The 16,147-nt window shown below is 41.8% G+C and overlaps 1 protein-coding gene across 19 annotated transcripts in view; it reads left to right on the top strand.

Moving 5' to 3' along the window:
* washc2c (WASH complex subunit 2C) overlaps positions 1 to 15,251 on the top strand; it is a 55,480-nt gene extending 40,229 nt beyond the window's left edge. For 9 of the 19 annotated variants that reach the window (XM_052041418.1, XM_052041413.1, XM_052041417.1 and 6 more), the window contains 11 exons: positions 1,045 to 1,141; positions 2,135 to 2,314; positions 2,739 to 2,915; positions 2,995 to 3,114; positions 5,705 to 5,824; positions 7,585 to 7,692; positions 8,048 to 8,110; positions 9,351 to 9,554; positions 11,254 to 11,793; positions 11,918 to 12,092; positions 14,025 to 15,248. In XM_052041418.1, the coding sequence (XP_051897378.1) occupies positions 1,045 to 1,141; positions 2,135 to 2,314; positions 2,739 to 2,915; positions 2,995 to 3,114; positions 5,705 to 5,824; positions 7,585 to 7,692; positions 8,048 to 8,110; positions 9,351 to 9,554; positions 11,254 to 11,793; positions 11,918 to 12,092; positions 14,025 to 14,176 (1,936 nt within the window). In that variant the 3' untranslated portion in view covers positions 14,177 to 15,248. Of the gene's footprint in view, positions 1 to 1,044; positions 1,142 to 2,134; positions 2,315 to 2,738; positions 2,916 to 2,994; positions 3,115 to 5,704; positions 5,825 to 7,584; positions 7,693 to 8,047; positions 8,111 to 9,350; positions 9,555 to 11,253; positions 11,794 to 11,917; positions 12,093 to 14,024 lie in introns of all 19 variants that reach the window. The other 10 variants (XM_052041422.1, XM_052041411.1, XM_052041410.1 and 7 more) reach the window with 10 other exon arrangements.
* Positions 15,252 to 16,147: the final 896 nt, after the last annotated feature.

Below are 16,147 nucleotides of genomic sequence, written 5' to 3'. Positions count from 1 at the left end.
GTAAAAATGTAGCCTCCTGTTCTAGGGTAGGAGGATTAATCCAAAAAGTATGAGAACCTTGAAGACTTAAAGAATTCATTGGTGATAACCTCCTCCGGAAAGCATGCTGTTCTGTTGAGCTGTTCCTCGCAGATAAAGGTAATCTGTTGAGAGGGACTGAGAGAGTGGCGTGCTGTCTTGCTGAGGGTGATAGTGTGCATTGTGTCGCTGGGGGCCGTGCAGTGCTGCGTAGACTCTTAACTAGGAGAAGGGAAAATGATCACTTATTGGAAAGCAAAACAATAGAACTAGCGGCATGATCCAGGCCACAGATTTGCTGCCCACACAATGTGCATTATGTGGATCATGTGCTGTGCTACTTGGACTTTCCAACCACCTCCAGAAACCATCTATATTCCTGGGACAACTGGTCACCTTTACAAATACCCAAGATATAAACCAGACGTTCCAGAATTACCTCGTGCAGTCCGTGGAGAAAAGCAAGCAGTCAATGTCACAGACGCTGCCTGGCCTGCTGAGTTCCTCCAGCATCAAAGTGTTTTTCATCTAGATTCCAGCATCTGCAGTCCTTTGTTTCTCTAAATTCAGACATGGTTATTGTTCTTTATTCCCTCACCTCTAAGTTGTTTATGGATCTAAAGGTAAGACAGGTGACTTGCTTAATTGGCTTTTGTATTGGGATTGAGTCATATCTGCTGACTTTAGATATCTGGAAACATTGACCTTGTCATGTGTAATCTGTCCTTTGTGGTGTTTAAAAGCAGTTCAGAACCTGAATTGAGTTGAATTCTTTGGTCTTTTGCTTCAGAAAGGCATATTTTTGAAAATATGTCATTTTTAATCATACGTGCCCTTTCCCTTCCTTGTATCGTTTATTACCCACAGTTTACTTATCTCCCTCTTCGGTGTTCCCTGATGATTGAGGTTGAGAAAGGTGATGCAGGCTGAGATTTTGAATACACTTAAATACTTTGGGATGTTAACAGATAAAGGTTTCTGACATCCTTCCTGGGTTTCATTTCTAATTAACTTTTCCTTTTCTAGCCAAAAGAAATCCCAGAAAATTTCTCTTTTGTTTGAAGATGATGATGAAGATGATCTCTTTGCATCTAAGCCAGCAGTCAGCAAACCTGCTGCTCAGGTATTAACATTTAAAATGCTATATGATATTATTGACTGAAAAATGCTATTGTTTTTACATGTGTTAATAAAAGGAGCTCCCGTAACTTGGACCAGAGCCACATAGATAACCATTATTCAAGACTGGACCCTGAATCTGGTTGCATTGCAGAACCTAGTCTGGCTTCTGGTAGAGCTGTTGTCACTGGCTTCTGAGGATTTGGCAGATCAGCCTAGTACCTGCTCCTGACATGGTACTCAGCAGGAACAGAGTCTGGAGCAGAGCTATCACCACACAGCGTAATGATTGCTACAAAAAGTACTTTAAGGCTGTAAAACACTGAGATAGCCTAACGTTAGTGGCACAATGTAAATGCAAATTCCTGTCTCTTTATCAGATAGCCTTTGGATTTGCTAATTAGCTTTGTGTAGAAGGAACTGGTTCTTGGGTAGCTTGCATCTGCGACTTGCATCTATATAGTGCCAAAACACAGTAAAAGTATTCCAAATGGTTCATAGGAATCTCATCAACCAAATTTTGACACCTGCCCATATGTTAAGGCAAAGGACCAAACGTTTGCTCAAAGAGTTGGGTTTTGAGGAGAGAAGACAGCTGGAAGGTGTAGGGAAGAGGGTAGGTGTCTATGGATGGATTGAAGGAGTTAGCCCAAATACCAAAGAGGGTTGTATTGCTGCAGGACGTTAGGGATAGGGGAGTAAATGTTATGATGGGAAGGGGAGTTATAAAATCAAGTTGTTGAGCTGGAAGCTAATGTGGGTTATCAATATGAGCAATGAACAAACAGGTGTGATTTGATACATGGATAAACAGTTTTAGAGCTGCACCATGGTATGAAATTGCTCCATTAGGTATGGAGGGAAAAGAAATGCCGCAGTTACAAGGTGATTGAAGAGGGCAGGCTGTTCTTCAATATTTCCTTTGTGCAGTTTATAATACATCCTAAATTGTCTCACACTGACATTGTTGTACAATTGTCGTAATCTGTTTTGACAGAAGCCTGCTGCAGCTCCCCAGGGGTCGACAGTGTTCAGCAAAGCTGTGGAAAATAATTCTGTTGAGTCAGATGGAACAAGTCAAATGGAGCAGAAGGTTGCGACGAGAAAAACACCACCGGGTACAGTCCCTCTGTTTGGTGGGATCGATGTCCTGGAGCAACAAGGAAAGAATAAGCTGGTATTTAACTCGGATCAAATACAAATACGAATGTACAGAATACTTTTGAGCATTGGGTATTCCATGACTGCACTTGTAGTCCACCTGAAGTTGATGGTCTGCCATCTTGAACTGTGGCAGACAATTTGATGTAACTGAGAAGCTTCAGCCAGTTCAGGGACAGTTAAATGTGGGGATACTGGAGTCAGAGTTATACAGCAGGGAAACAGGCCCTTTAGCCCAACTTGTCCTTGCTGACCAAGTTGTCTACTAGGCTAGTCCCATTTCCCCGCATTTGGGCCATATCGCTCTAAGTCACTTTGGACACTTAGACCAGAGTGCATAAAGACACTTGCATTCCTTCCCAAAGGGATGGTTGTGTTGCTACGACAATTAGAAAACTTCAGCACCACCATAATAAACTTCATTTTTTTTTTCCTTTCAGGTGACCTCAAATGGTGTAACTTCCCAGGGAGATGATGCTTGTTCTAAACCAAGTACCCGTGGTTCACAGGAGGAATTGCAGAGCAATCGCAAAGCAGTAGTCAGTCTGTTTGATGATGAGGAGGATGAGAATCTGGAGGACACAGTTAAGCAGTGTAATCTAGTTCACGATGAAAAGGTAAACCACAGAACAGGTTTCTCGCTGTAGGCCGCAATTAGTGCTTCACAAGTGGCAGTAGTCGTTTTCTTCCCTGCAGCTTCCTGAGAGTGGTACAAGTACCAGAGTGTTCCAGGATGAAGAGTTGCTATTCAGTCACCACCAGCAGAAGGACAATGACCCAGACGTTGACCTCTTTGCTGATGCACGGAAACCAGAGGTGAGTTCTGAACTTTATTAAGTGGTAATGTCTATTAGATATCACCTAGAACAGTGTTAAGCACATATTTGTGGAGAGTTGCATTTAACGTGTGGGAATTTTTTTATGGTTTGGCTGTGAATATGAGATGGTCCGAACGTCTTTGTTGCACACTGGAACACAGCGGTGACTGCAGAGCATCTAGTGCTCATCGAGAGCCATGGGCCGTGGGATAGGAAAGCTTCAGAGTCATGTCAAGCCTTTGGATGCTGTTCTTGAGCCATGTGGTCTGAATTTAGGTCATTTGGTCCAACCATGGCCACTCACTGGGTTTGGCAAGATGGGGAGCAGAGCCCAGCTTCCAGCTCTTCAGCTTAGTTAGTAACAAGCAGCCCTACTCCAATTCTGAGTGTGCATATGAACCTTGAAGTTCAGGAAGATCTGAAATGTAAGAGTTGAGGGAGGGGAGGGGAAGGAGATGGCACTTTCCTGGCAGCAGAGTACTAAGTTTTCTTTTGAGGAACATCCAATGCTTTCGTGTATTTGTCTTAGCTTGAAATCTTTTTTCAAAAACTTAAATGTAGTTTTTAATCTTGTGGACACCGAATCTTCACAGCATGCCTGGAACATCAGTTTCCTTGGTCTAGGATGCTGCTAATGTAAATATTTTTTGGAAATAGCAAAAATTAATAGATCTGTGTACAGGATAGTAACAACTAATGGGTCTAATCTTCCTTCCTGGACCATTTCCTTTATTCTTGGAGAAATAAGGAAAAGAAAATGAGACTAACCAGAACCTGTGCCTAGTGGTCAAGCAATCCCATGCTTTACAGATACTGTAACAAATATTGTACAGGATCTGGTTATAATCTACAGTTTGAAAAGTATTGCATTTGTGACTTGAGTAGCAGAAGCAAAAAAAAACTTGTATTTATGTAGTGTCTTCCATGATCTGTAGACATCCCAGAGCCCTTTACATCAATGGCTGTGCTGAGGGAAGGGTGAATTGGAGCATGAAACTGTCCTGATGTCTGGGATAGTAATGATCTAACAAAATCTAGATCTCTCAAAATCTAATTCTCAATTGCTAAAATAATATTTTAAGAGTGTTCTTGCTGATTCTTGGATCCCCCTTCTCTAACTTGGAATGCTGGTGCCGCCAACAGGGTATGTTACCAGTATGTTTGCATGATTTATTAAATTCATCTGTATTTTTTGTGGAGAGATGGAGTAGTAAACCTGAGGGAATGCAACAGTCAGGAAGGTTGACGTGGACATTTGTTCACTTGTTTTTGTAGGCCAAAGCATACAATGTGATGGGCAGTGTGAATGGGTGTGTTCAGTGCCAGTAGTGCACTGCCCATCGTTTTGAGAGAAGCTCAAGTAAGTGCCAGGATTTGTGTCTGCATCTTATGCAAATAAGGTGCTGACACAAGTGTTGCCTTCTTGAAGCCCATTTCTTGAAGTGTCTGGCCTGAAAGTAGCTACCTATGATCCAGCTGGATTCAGGATAGCTGGATCTACATGTGGTTGTTCCCAAAAAGTGCCAATAAGAAAAAATATTATTAACTTAAATCCTTGCCTGAAAATGGAGCTCGAAGGCACAGGAGTTCTGTTCCTAGTTCAACAGTGGTCCCAGTTATCACGATCAATCCTTATTCTTCCCACCACAATCCCACTTTGAGAAAATACATGAGGGCCACTGCCAGAGTGATTTATAAGGAAGCTGCCAGGTGCCCTTTGACACCAGAGAACCATTTGCAGCTTTCACTGTAATATACTGGGGCCAGGGTTGCTCATTGGGTAAGCAAATTGGGTGCATTTCAGACCTTGGAACAGACTGGAGCTAATTTTTACCCACCCTTCCTACATTACAGAAGCCGTGGTAAGAAGTGCAATTTGTGCCTTGTCGTGGGGGTTGATAAAGCAACAGCCAGTGTTTGGTTCTGCATGTTGCGTGTACAGTACTCTTTTTCAGATCTGCTCAGAGATTGAAACCACTTTTTAAAATACAATTTTTCTAACAGCAGCATTCATAAAGTGAAAAATCTAAGGACCTGGGACCTAAGGCTCATTGTAATTGTGCCCAAAATATCATGTTAATATAGTAATGAGCTGTCGATGCCTCCAGCAGCAGCTAATGCTGCATCACTGGTGTCTTGGCTGGTAGAGTGGATAATTCTGCAGTAGCCCAGAGAACGAGCAGGATGTGAGTGGTGGGCAGAGTTCTGCTGATTGCCACCCAATGACTGGCTGACGGGTGAGAATGGGTTTGGGCTCAACTGTCATTAAGCAGCCAGCTTCTCACCATCTGGATTTTCCCATTTTGTACCCTGTGTGCAAGGAGTTTCCAGATCTGTTCGCTTTCTCTTGTGTCCCCACTAACTTCAGAATTTGGCACCCAAAATATGTGAATATCTTGACTTCAACACTCTTTGCGTCAGTTCCATTGTTAGTTTATTAAATTGTAAGCCTGCTTTAAAATGTTTATGTGAGGGATCGGGAGAAGTGATTCATTGAAGCGTATGGAGTACTTAGAAATAACAGACTGGAAAGCAAAAATAAAAAAGCAGCTCTGTTCATGCCTCTTGACCCTGGGCTTGTGTTGCAGGTTAAAAAGACAGAAGTGAAACCTCCCATTAACCCTCCACTGTCACCTCAGACCAAGGCAGTGGAACTTCCCAGCCACGATCTCTTCGACACAGCTGACAACTTGTTTAGCAGCACCAAGGTAGTAATAAAGAGGAAAGTTAAACAATCACAAATGATATTAGTAAATGCTGTATGTACAAGTGTCAGAACCTCTGTTGGGACAGAGGGAAAAACATTTTGAAATGGAAGTGTTGTTGGAGTTAATCCCAGCTTCACTCCTGGCCAGAGACTACTTCCAATGGAATTTATTATTGAAAGTGCTGGCAACACTTGGGTCAGGCAGCATCTGTGGAATGAAAAACAGTTAACGTTTCACATCTAAGATCCCTTTTCCACATTTCATCTGCTCTTGGATAGAGCGAGGATAGAGTTCCCTTCACCCTCCACCACACTCCACATTCAATAGATAGTTTTTAGCAATTTCTGCCAGCATCAACAAGATTCCATCACCAGATACACATTCCCTTCCCCTTCCCTTTCAGCATTTCAGTGGGGCAATCCTCTCTGCTGCTCCCTGGTTCACTCTTTCCTCCCCACCAACTACTCCTCTTATGACACCCTCTTGTGCAACTGCTCGCGGTGCAACCCCTGTGCCTTTACCCCTTTCCTTCCCACCATACAGGGACTCAAAGAGTCCATCCAAGTGAAGCAATTATTCTTTTGCACTTCTTCCAACCAAGTATATTGTATTCGGTGTTCATGATGTGAACTCCTGTACATTGGAAAGATCAAGCACAGATTGGATGACTAAGTGGTGAATTTCCTGGTTCAGTCTGTGGAATGACGGAACTCCCTGTTGCCTGCCACTTTAATTCTCCATCCCACTACAACTTCCCTGACTTTGGCTTCTTGTATTTTTATAATGAGGCCCAACATAATCTTAAGAAACAGCATCTCCTCTTCCCTCAGGGCAGGTTGTAGCCTTCCAGAAACGGTATCAGAACTGTCTGCTTCTTAATCCATCTGTAACGTTTGCTAAGTTTTTCTCTCTCCATTAATACAGCCTGACCTGCTGGGCATGTGTTACAGCTCTGCGTTTTGTAGCTTTTCATGTTCCTTTCTCCGTATTCTCGTGCTCTAAAGGCCCTTATCTCCATATTTTCTCTCTAACTGTCCCCATTTGCCCATTGACTGGATGAAGTAATTCCCATGGCAACCCTCTTCTCACCCTTCCAGAGAGATTCCTTCTGTCTTTCTGTCCCTCCCCTGCCTTCTCTGTGAACTTTTTAAAATCACTTTCCCTGTTCTGACAAAGGATCTTTGACCTAACATGTAAACTTTCTTACTGTTCACAAATGCTGCCTGACCTGAGTGTTTCTGGTGTTCTATGTTTTTAAGTCTGATTTCAAGCATCTGATTTTCATTTAGAATTTATAATAGGACTTCTTTTAAATTAAAAATTTAATTTTAATTTAATTTAGTTTTTTAAAAAAAGTGATCAATAAAGCTTTTGAGTAAAGACTTCCACATTTCTACAGTGAGGATAAAATAGATGAAACAGCTCTAGGGGTGAATTGGAATCATTCCTATTTTGCTGATTAGGAAAGGTGAGTGGGGAGGTTAGTTTAGTGCACTGCCCTGTCCTCTCTGATTCGTGTCTGGAACAATTAATAGGATTAAAACAACACAATGCTCCTTGTTTTCTGACTAGATCACTTTATATATAGTCTGTAGTTGTCAGGTTTTAAAAAAGAAGTCGCACTTTTTCCTAATCCACACGAATCAGCTAAGAGTTGATTGGTATAATCGGAGTATATTTAAATGTTTCTTGTTGGTATTTCATTGGTGTCATAGAGCAGGAAAACAGGCTGCTAAAGCTTTAATTTTCAATTTTACAAGAAGCCATCGTCTGCAAAAGCACCTTCATCCAAGTCCAATATTTTTGAAGACAAAGATGATGAGGATCTCTTTATTGGAGTATCTAAAAAGCCTACTGTGGAACACAAGGTAAGCCTTGGCACTTCCAAACATATGATGAAGCAAAAACAGAAATGCTGGAGGAACTCAGCCAGTCAAGCAGCACCTGTGGAAAGAGAAACCAGTTAATGTTTCGGGTTAGAGACCCTTCCTCAGAACAGTTTCAAAGCAGAGTAGGGGTGCAGGAAGGGGAAAGAGGAGTGAGGTATAAGACAAAAGACACTCTGGAGAATGTTTAAGACAGATCAGGTGATAATAAGCATGAGTATAAACTGTTAACAAGACAATTCAATGAAATGTGAGAAAGGGACATGAACATTATAATGGGAAACGATTTTGCTCTCTCATCATTTCCTGATTTTTTTGTTTACCCCTCCCTCCACAGAGACAAACCAATACGGGTCCCATTAAAACAAAAGGACCTTCCTCTCGGATTGGAAAACTCCAAGTAACTTTTTTTGTAACTTATTTCTAAGATTAATGAAATTCTTTGTTACTTTGGACACTTCCTGCTTTGTGCAATCACTTCTTTGTCTTCAGAAATGCTCAATGATGCCTCATGTTGGTGCTGACCTGTATTCTTTAAGTATTTCCAGCCAGGTTTCACTGTGCTTGTAGCAACTACAACTGGAGGAAGCTAGATGAGGCATTATGATGAGATAAACAGGGTTCCTCTAGATCGTTTCCACAAGTGACTTTGCTGGTAGCTGTATTTGCCTGATTTTCAGATTGAAGAAAGCTGTAGTTACTCATCTGATGCTATCCTCACCCATCCCACATGGCCCCTCTTTCTAACTGGGACCTCTACTTGATTGACTTCCATTCCAGAAGGAACCACACACCTGAACCCATTACCTGCAGCTGACCCAAGCTGTTGCCACATCAGGTCCACTTATCTCCTAAATCAGGGACCAAGTCTGGATCACTTACTCCATGCGACTTGCTACCACTTTGGCAGGTTTCCTTGCCAACTAAGGAGAGTGGTGAAGCTTTGATTCTGAGGGGAGAAGACTAGTCATGGTGGTTAAAGAGCCGAGTTGCATTGCTTTTTGTTGAGGTGCTAGATCAATGGCTTAAGCTTGTTTTGTCTCTACTGCAATCTGCGTTATCGCCTTTTGTAGGAGGGATTGATGGAGTCAAGGCTTTTAGAATGATTCGTGTCTCAATTTCTCTTGGACCACAAGGAGAAATTTGGGGTTGCAAAACTGTGGAATTCTGCACCTTGGAACGCAGTGTGGAGAGTTGTTGACTATTTTCAAGATTAAGGGTTTTGAGCACAAAATGAAGGAGGGTGACCTCGAGGATTTGCCAGCAGCATGTTGAATGGCAAATCAGGCTTGAGGGACCTTGTACCTTTTTCTTACAGTTTGAAGTTTCATTGACAGCAAAATCTAGCACCAAGCACTGGGGAATTTTGTAAAATCTTTCACCCATAAAAGTAACAGCATGCTGCAGGGTTGGGTGCATGAGGAACAATGGGCTTCATAACCAGGTTTTTGCAGGCCGTTACTGAATATCAAAACCCTCATGTCTTCACTGCTTAAAAACTAACAGCACCTCACTCTGCTTCTAACTGCGCACTAAAATCGGTGTGCACATGCTAGACTTATTTCCTTCATCGCCACTAATTTATGGCTTTATGAGTTCACGTCATATCCCCAATTTCCCTAATACTTTTCTCTCTGTAGGCAAACCTGGCGATTAATCCGGCGAGCCTCCTGCCAGGCACCTCACCCAAATTTCAAGGCATTGTGCCTGGGTCAAAGTCGCTTCCATCTCCATCGGCTGCGTCCCAGAATACTGCCACAGCTTCCGAATCAGCAGTGGGTGAGGGCAGCAGTGTGAGTTTCAATCAGCCCGTCCAGGTGGACACTTTGCACAATGTTAATAAGGTAAGTTTTGACAAAAATTAAACCGTTTAGCCAGATAGGATGTTCTTAATTGTCTTGTGTTGACATTAAAGGTGAATTTCTTATCGCAATCATAAGTTAAAGCATTGAGAGGAGCCAGACCACCCATTTCATTTCAAATATAAAAAGGTTGAAGAATTTGTTCAGAAGTATTTAAAAGGCAAGTTTATGAACTAAATGTGGTTGAAATTCTTGAGCTTCCAGTCGCTAGTTTGGCTGTGTGTAAGTCTAAGTTTCCGAAAAATGAGTTTATCTGGAATTCTCTAACTGAAAAATTCCCTGGAGGGGAAAGGAAAACTAACCAGCCAATTTGCATTGTTGAGGATAAAAGGCATAAAGAATACTTTTAATAAGTTTTAGAATTTTTGGAATAGATTCATTTTATATAAGGAGTTTTCATCATGCAAAGACTTAAATCCATTTTGTTACTGGTGTTACAGTTTCCTTACGATTTTAGTATATCAGACCTAAAACGCCATCTGATTTGCCTTTCAATACTGAGTTCCATTCTGGGTGCAGCACTTCAATAATGACATATTGGCCATGCTTGGAGAACCTGGCAAATTCACCAGAATGGTATTTGGGCTGCAAGGGTTAAATTGTGAGGACAGTTTATATAAACTAGGTTTGTTAACTTTCTGCATGAAAGATTGTGTAATCTAATTGAGGCATTAAGGTGATTTAAGACGTTGATTGAGAACATAAGGTGAAACTATTTTATCCAATGGGCAAGTCCGCACAAATGGGAATAGTAAAAGTGGAGCTAAGGTTTTGGAGGTGATGTCAGGAAGTATTTAGGGTTGTGGAAATCACAGAATATTCCATCCACTTGCCTATTCCCTCCCCAATATTAAGGCTAGAAGCCAATTAAAAATGTATAAACAGCAATAGGTTCATTTTGTTAAGCATGTGCATTAAGAGTTTGGGAACTAAGGCAGGCAGCTGGCACAGGTTGAATGCAGAATGGGCTGGAGGGGCTGAGTGGCCGCCTTCTGTTCCTTTGTAATTAAGGATCACGTGGATAACTGCACTTATTTCTGGCGCACCAATAATTTTGTTATGACATCTTGGCATCTGAAAGGACTCTTGAGTAACAAGGTCATTTTGCCCACTAGGTCCATGCCACCTCCCAGGGGAGCAATCCCATGTCCCATTCTCCCCCCCTCCTCCTCTTCCCTGTACCCCTGCTACATTCTCACACGTACCCATCAACTCCAACTCCCTTTTGATTATGTTTTGCCATTAACCAACACTAAAGGTTGGTTACTGTAGCCAATTAGCCTCCAGCATGTCTTTGGGTTATGGAAGGAAACCGAAGCACCCAGAGGACACTTGCATAATCACGGAGAGAATGTGTAAACTGTAGGGTATTGAGGGTGATCCAAGGAAGTAATCTGAAATAGGAAGCCAAAAGTTGCACAAAGAAGATGCCAAAAGAAGTAACTTCCAGGGTAACAAAATTAAATATATGTCAAGTTTATTATTGATGGTGAAGTAAGTATGTAAGTGTGATTGATTAGTTAGAGCGTCCAGCACTTTGTACTCTATATAGAGTATTACCGCATGTATAATGTATATACTGTGCCTAACTAAACAGTACAGTTTAGCATGAGCTTTGCCTGCTGTTGGGTCACATTCCTTGCTAAGATATTCACTGGTAGTCCATCCTGTTATCTTGCAGAGCCGTGCAAAAGTAGCAAGGAAGCGTCGCCCTCCAACGAGGGAGGCACGGCGATTGGCAGCTCAACAGTCTGCTGAGGTGGAAGAAGTGGACCAGCGATCAGAAACTGACGGTGCTTCAGTGAAAAACGGTGTTTCACAGAAAGACCTGGTGCAGAAATCAAGTCCAAACAAGACCCCTCCTGCAGTGTTAACATTGCCCATTGAAATTTCCCCTGATAAAGATGCTGACCCACTCTCTGTGGCCAGCGTAAATCTTCATTCTGATCTCTTTAGTTCAGGTGATTCATTCAAATCGAGCTTGGTGCAGGGACTACCTGCTGCAACTGGCAGAACGGACTCCCTGCTGAAGAAGGATCCAGTCCAGTCGATCTTTGCACCCAGTGATGATGACCTTTTCCGGTCAAGTAAACAAACCATGAAGAAACCCAAATCTGCTGCTTTCCTCGAAGAGGAAGATGTTGAAGATCTTTTTGGAACAGCAAAACCAGAGACAACTAAGCCATCAACAAAGACATCAAAATCAATAGACATCTTTGAGGTAACGTTTTTGTATGTTAAAATTAGATTGGTTATGTGTAATCTACCAACAATTCTGATGATGCAGCTCTTACAGAAAGTAAGTTTCGGGTATTGCCTGCTGAGATTTTTTTCCTTTGTGTTAGGATGACTTGTTTGCCACAGAATCTGTCACCTTAACCAAGAAAAAGACTGAGGGAAACACGGATGGAAACCTCTTCGATGACAATGTTGACATATTTGCTGACATAAAAATAGCTCCAAAAGAGAAGAAGAGCAGGAAGAAGATTGAAACGAAGTCTATATTTGACGATGACATGGGTATGTAAATACCGCATAAGGAAAGGACGTTACCTAAGATGTATAATGCCCTGTGTAGCAAAGCACTGTAGAATTGTACGGCAAAGAATTTTCAGTTCTTCCTCTCTGAAGGAGTAATCCAGTTAATTCAAAGCCCCTGCTCTATCCCCTCAGCCATGGATATTTTGTCTTGGTGTTGAATTTCAAAGTTTCTCGATAAAGTTATTTATATACTGATTACCCAAATCCAGGCCCTTGATTTCACCCCCATCATTGAAAAGAACAGTGGAACTAGCACTGACGTGTGAGGGTCTTGCTTCGAATACTTCCCTCTGACCGATACCTTCTGCTATTAAAATCCTATAAGCACAGAAAAAGATCAGTCAGCCTGTCGTGCCAGTGTTGATTCTGAACAGAGGCATTCTAATTCCTCCGTTGCACTGTCCTGGTGAGGTATCTAAAGTTGTTCTCTTTCAAATAGTCATGCAGTTGTAGAGCATGAAGCAGCCCCTTCAGCCCTCTGTCCATCAGGCACTGTTTTACACTAATCCTACATTAATTCCACTCAAATTTTCCCTGTAGTTTCGTCAACTCTCCCCAGATTCTACCATTCACTTACACACCAGGAGCAATTTACAATGGCTCATTATCCTACTGACACACACTTTGGGATGTAGGAAGATGCAGTCACAGGGAGAACGTGCAAACTCCACAAAGACAGGACCCGAGCTCAGGATTGAACCCGGGTCTCTGGCGCTGTGAGGCAGTCAGTCTACTAGCTGCACCATTGTGCTGCCCACTGTCTTCCCTTTCAAAATTTGGAATGAATCTTGATGTGTTGTTGGTGGTAGGGAGTTCCACACCCCAAAAGCAGTCTGTTAGTAAATAAATACAACTTGATATTCCCCCCAACATTAACTCACCAATCTGTTTTCCTTAATTTATGTAATCAAGGTTTTGCAAGCCCTGTCAGGTTGTTCTTTTATTTTCCTTGTTTGATCAAATGACCTGGTTTCTTTAGTCTTTACCTGTAACCAAAGCCTAGGATTCTTTGCACCATCCAAGCAAATAGCTTTAGAGTCTTGATCTGCAGAATGTAGATATCATGTGTGTGCCCCTTCGTTAACCTCTTAGCCAGTTTCAACAGTGATTCCTGTTTAAGAGGTTAACTTTTACCTCATTGAAGGTACATTTAAGAACATTTGAATCTTTAATGACTGCCAATCAAGCCCAGGTATCACACAGATATACAGGGATTCCACCTCATTGTAATCCATGTCCCGTAGAGAACAGAACTAAAGAGCAGGTAGGTGCTCTGCTTAATACCATTGCCTTCTAGGAAGTGATGGAAAGGTGATGTGAATAGATCGCAAGGTCCAACATGCCTACCTCTACACTTCACCCTTCATTCACAGACTTTGAATCTGTTAATAGTATAGATGTTGCAATTGAATTCCCCAAATCTTCTGCTTAACTATCTTTTATATTGTTAATTTGTTTTGGGATAATTAAATGTTCCCCTTGATAAACTTCATCAGTCTTGTAATTCTGGTGAGAAAGGAGATAGTAATTGAATAAATCAAAAAAAAACTGCAGGTGCTAGATCTCTTGAGTGTTCCCAGTGTTTTCTGTTTTTATTCCGCTGTTAGATGCCATTTCTGCACTACAAGGAAAACTTTGAGATAACTTCCTAACTTGGATTTTAAACGACGATGGAGGAATGGGACTCTTTCTCTCAATCATGCGTGCATGACTAAACTTTTCATGCAATTTAAAATAACCTCAGTATATAGCTTGTACTCCTGGCTTTAGTTTTTCTTGTTTCATGCAGTACAGTTGGCTCCCCTTCACCCCCTGACCACCTTTCCACCCGCAGTGTTGTTTCTAGGTGCTGAAATCTAGGTCTGCAAGGCATGTATTCTTGCCTAAGTTGCTGATGTCTTTGTATTTCAGATGATATTTTTGCTTCTGCCTCATCCTCAGCCAGTGCCAAGAAACAACTCAAACCCAAGACCAAATCAAACCAGGCTGCCATTCCGACCAGCACACCAGACGGCAAAGCTGCAAACATTTTTGATGATCCTTTGAATGTTTTTGGACCATAAGATGCAGATGTAAAAACAGTGTCAGAATTACTGGGAGGGAGAGGAGAGAGCAAGTCTTTGCTCCTCCTCCTCCAGACCATGGCAGTGTTCTAGTTTTGAATACTACAGTTAAACTTTAAGCATTGTCAGACCTCAAAACTGATAGGTGGAGAGAAGGTGGGTGCAATTACTTTGTTGCAGTTTTGAACACTTCACACTCATTTCTGTTTGGTCTCCTGAGCTTGTGATGTGCTCCATCTTTTTTCCTCTGTGCAATTTTGATGCCTTAATCATTAAACTTTGCTTTATTTTTTGCTCGGTTTCACCTTACATTAATGAGAAATCTTCTCTCGAGGCTGAAGACTGATGGAAAGTTTTACTGTTTTGAGTATGAAGCACTGATTCCAAAACCTGATACGTGGGCTTGTTGCCCTTCTGGTAATCTTAGATCATTTAATTGTATTAAATTAATTCTTTTGTAAATTGTTGTGATATCAGGTTTAAGATTGTTTGCTACTTTCCTGAACAATGTTCCCATATTTTGAGATAGGGATTCTCTATGACCAGTGCAATATAATGTAAATATTCTCCTAAAATTAAAGGCACGCTTTGTAAGTAAGTTAGTTGCAGGCTTGCCAAGGCTGACTAGATCTTGTGGCATTTGTTGAAGTCAATGTATTGAGATCAATAACTTGCTGCTGCGTCTGTTACATTCACATTGAGGCCATTGGCCATTTCATTCTGTTTGGAGTTAAATTGCTCTGGAAAAATAAAACTGCACAGTGAACAAAACTTTGTAATAAATATAAATTACTTCCTGCAGCTCTTGCAAGATGGTTGCTTGCTCTTTGGGATGTGCATCCTTGGGGTTTATCTTTTTACAAACAAGCAAAGTAACATCCACCTGCCTTGCTGAATAATTTGTCCCAAGTCTCTCAAACCAGGAATTTGTCTCATTTAAACTCCTATCTGTGCTGCATTACTTGCAATTGTGATAGTGATCTGGGCTCCCTTGCTGATTGCTCACAGTGCACTGATCCCTGCTGGGAAGTGTACCTGTGAAACTTTGGTAAGTCTTATAATGCACTCTGTACTACCTCAGTGCACTCCGTAATGAATTAATCTGTACGAACGCTATGCAAGACAAGTTTTTCACTGTACCTCAATATAAGTGACAATAATAAACCAATACCACAGAAGGAAACCATTTGGCCCATTAGATCCATGTCAGCTCCCAAGGAAGCAATCCAGTTTGTCCCATTCCCCCTTTCCTAGTTTCCCTGCACCATTGAAAATTACTCTATCTCACTCATGCTCATAAGTTTGAACCATTAACCTACACTAAGGAATAATTTATTGCGGCTGAACCTATCTGCATGTCCTTGGGATGTGAGAGGAAACCCACACAGTCACAAGGAGAATGTGCAAACTCCACACAGACAGTATCTGAGGTCAGGGTCCCTAGAGCTGTGAGACAGCAGCTCAAAGCTGAAAATAAATCAGCTGGAAAGCCATGGCAGATGGAATTTAATCCAGACAAGTGTCAGGTAATGCACTTGGGAAATCAAATTGTGGTAAGGTATGTAGAGTAACTGGTAGGGACCTTGGTGTTGACATATAGCGGTACCTTGGGGGGCGTCCATAGTTAGCTGAAAGTGGCGACATAGGTGGATAGGGCAGTGAAGAAGGCATTTTGTATGTTTGCCTTCATAGTCTGGGGCATTCAGTATAAAAGTTTGGACATCATGCTGCAGCTCTACAAAACATTGTTCAGATTGTACTTATTGTGTACGGTTGATGTTGCCACACTACGGGAAGGATGTGATGGCTAGAGAGAGGGTGCAGAAGATATTCACCAGGATGGAGTTTATAAAGAGAGATTGGGAAGGCTGGGTTTATTCGCACTGAAGTATAGTAAGCAAGGGGTGACTTTATAGAGGTTTATAAAAATGAGGGGCATAGATACGATAGCCAGAATCTTTTCCCCAGGGC

The sequence above is a fragment of the Pristis pectinata genome, chromosome 30, assembly GCF_009764475.1.
Source record: "Pristis pectinata isolate sPriPec2 chromosome 30, sPriPec2.1.pri, whole genome shotgun sequence".
Taxonomy (NCBI): Eukaryota; Metazoa; Chordata; class Chondrichthyes; order Rhinopristiformes; family Pristidae; genus Pristis; species Pristis pectinata.
Note: the sequence above shows the minus strand (reverse complement) of the source record. Positions and strands in the feature narration are given on the sequence as shown.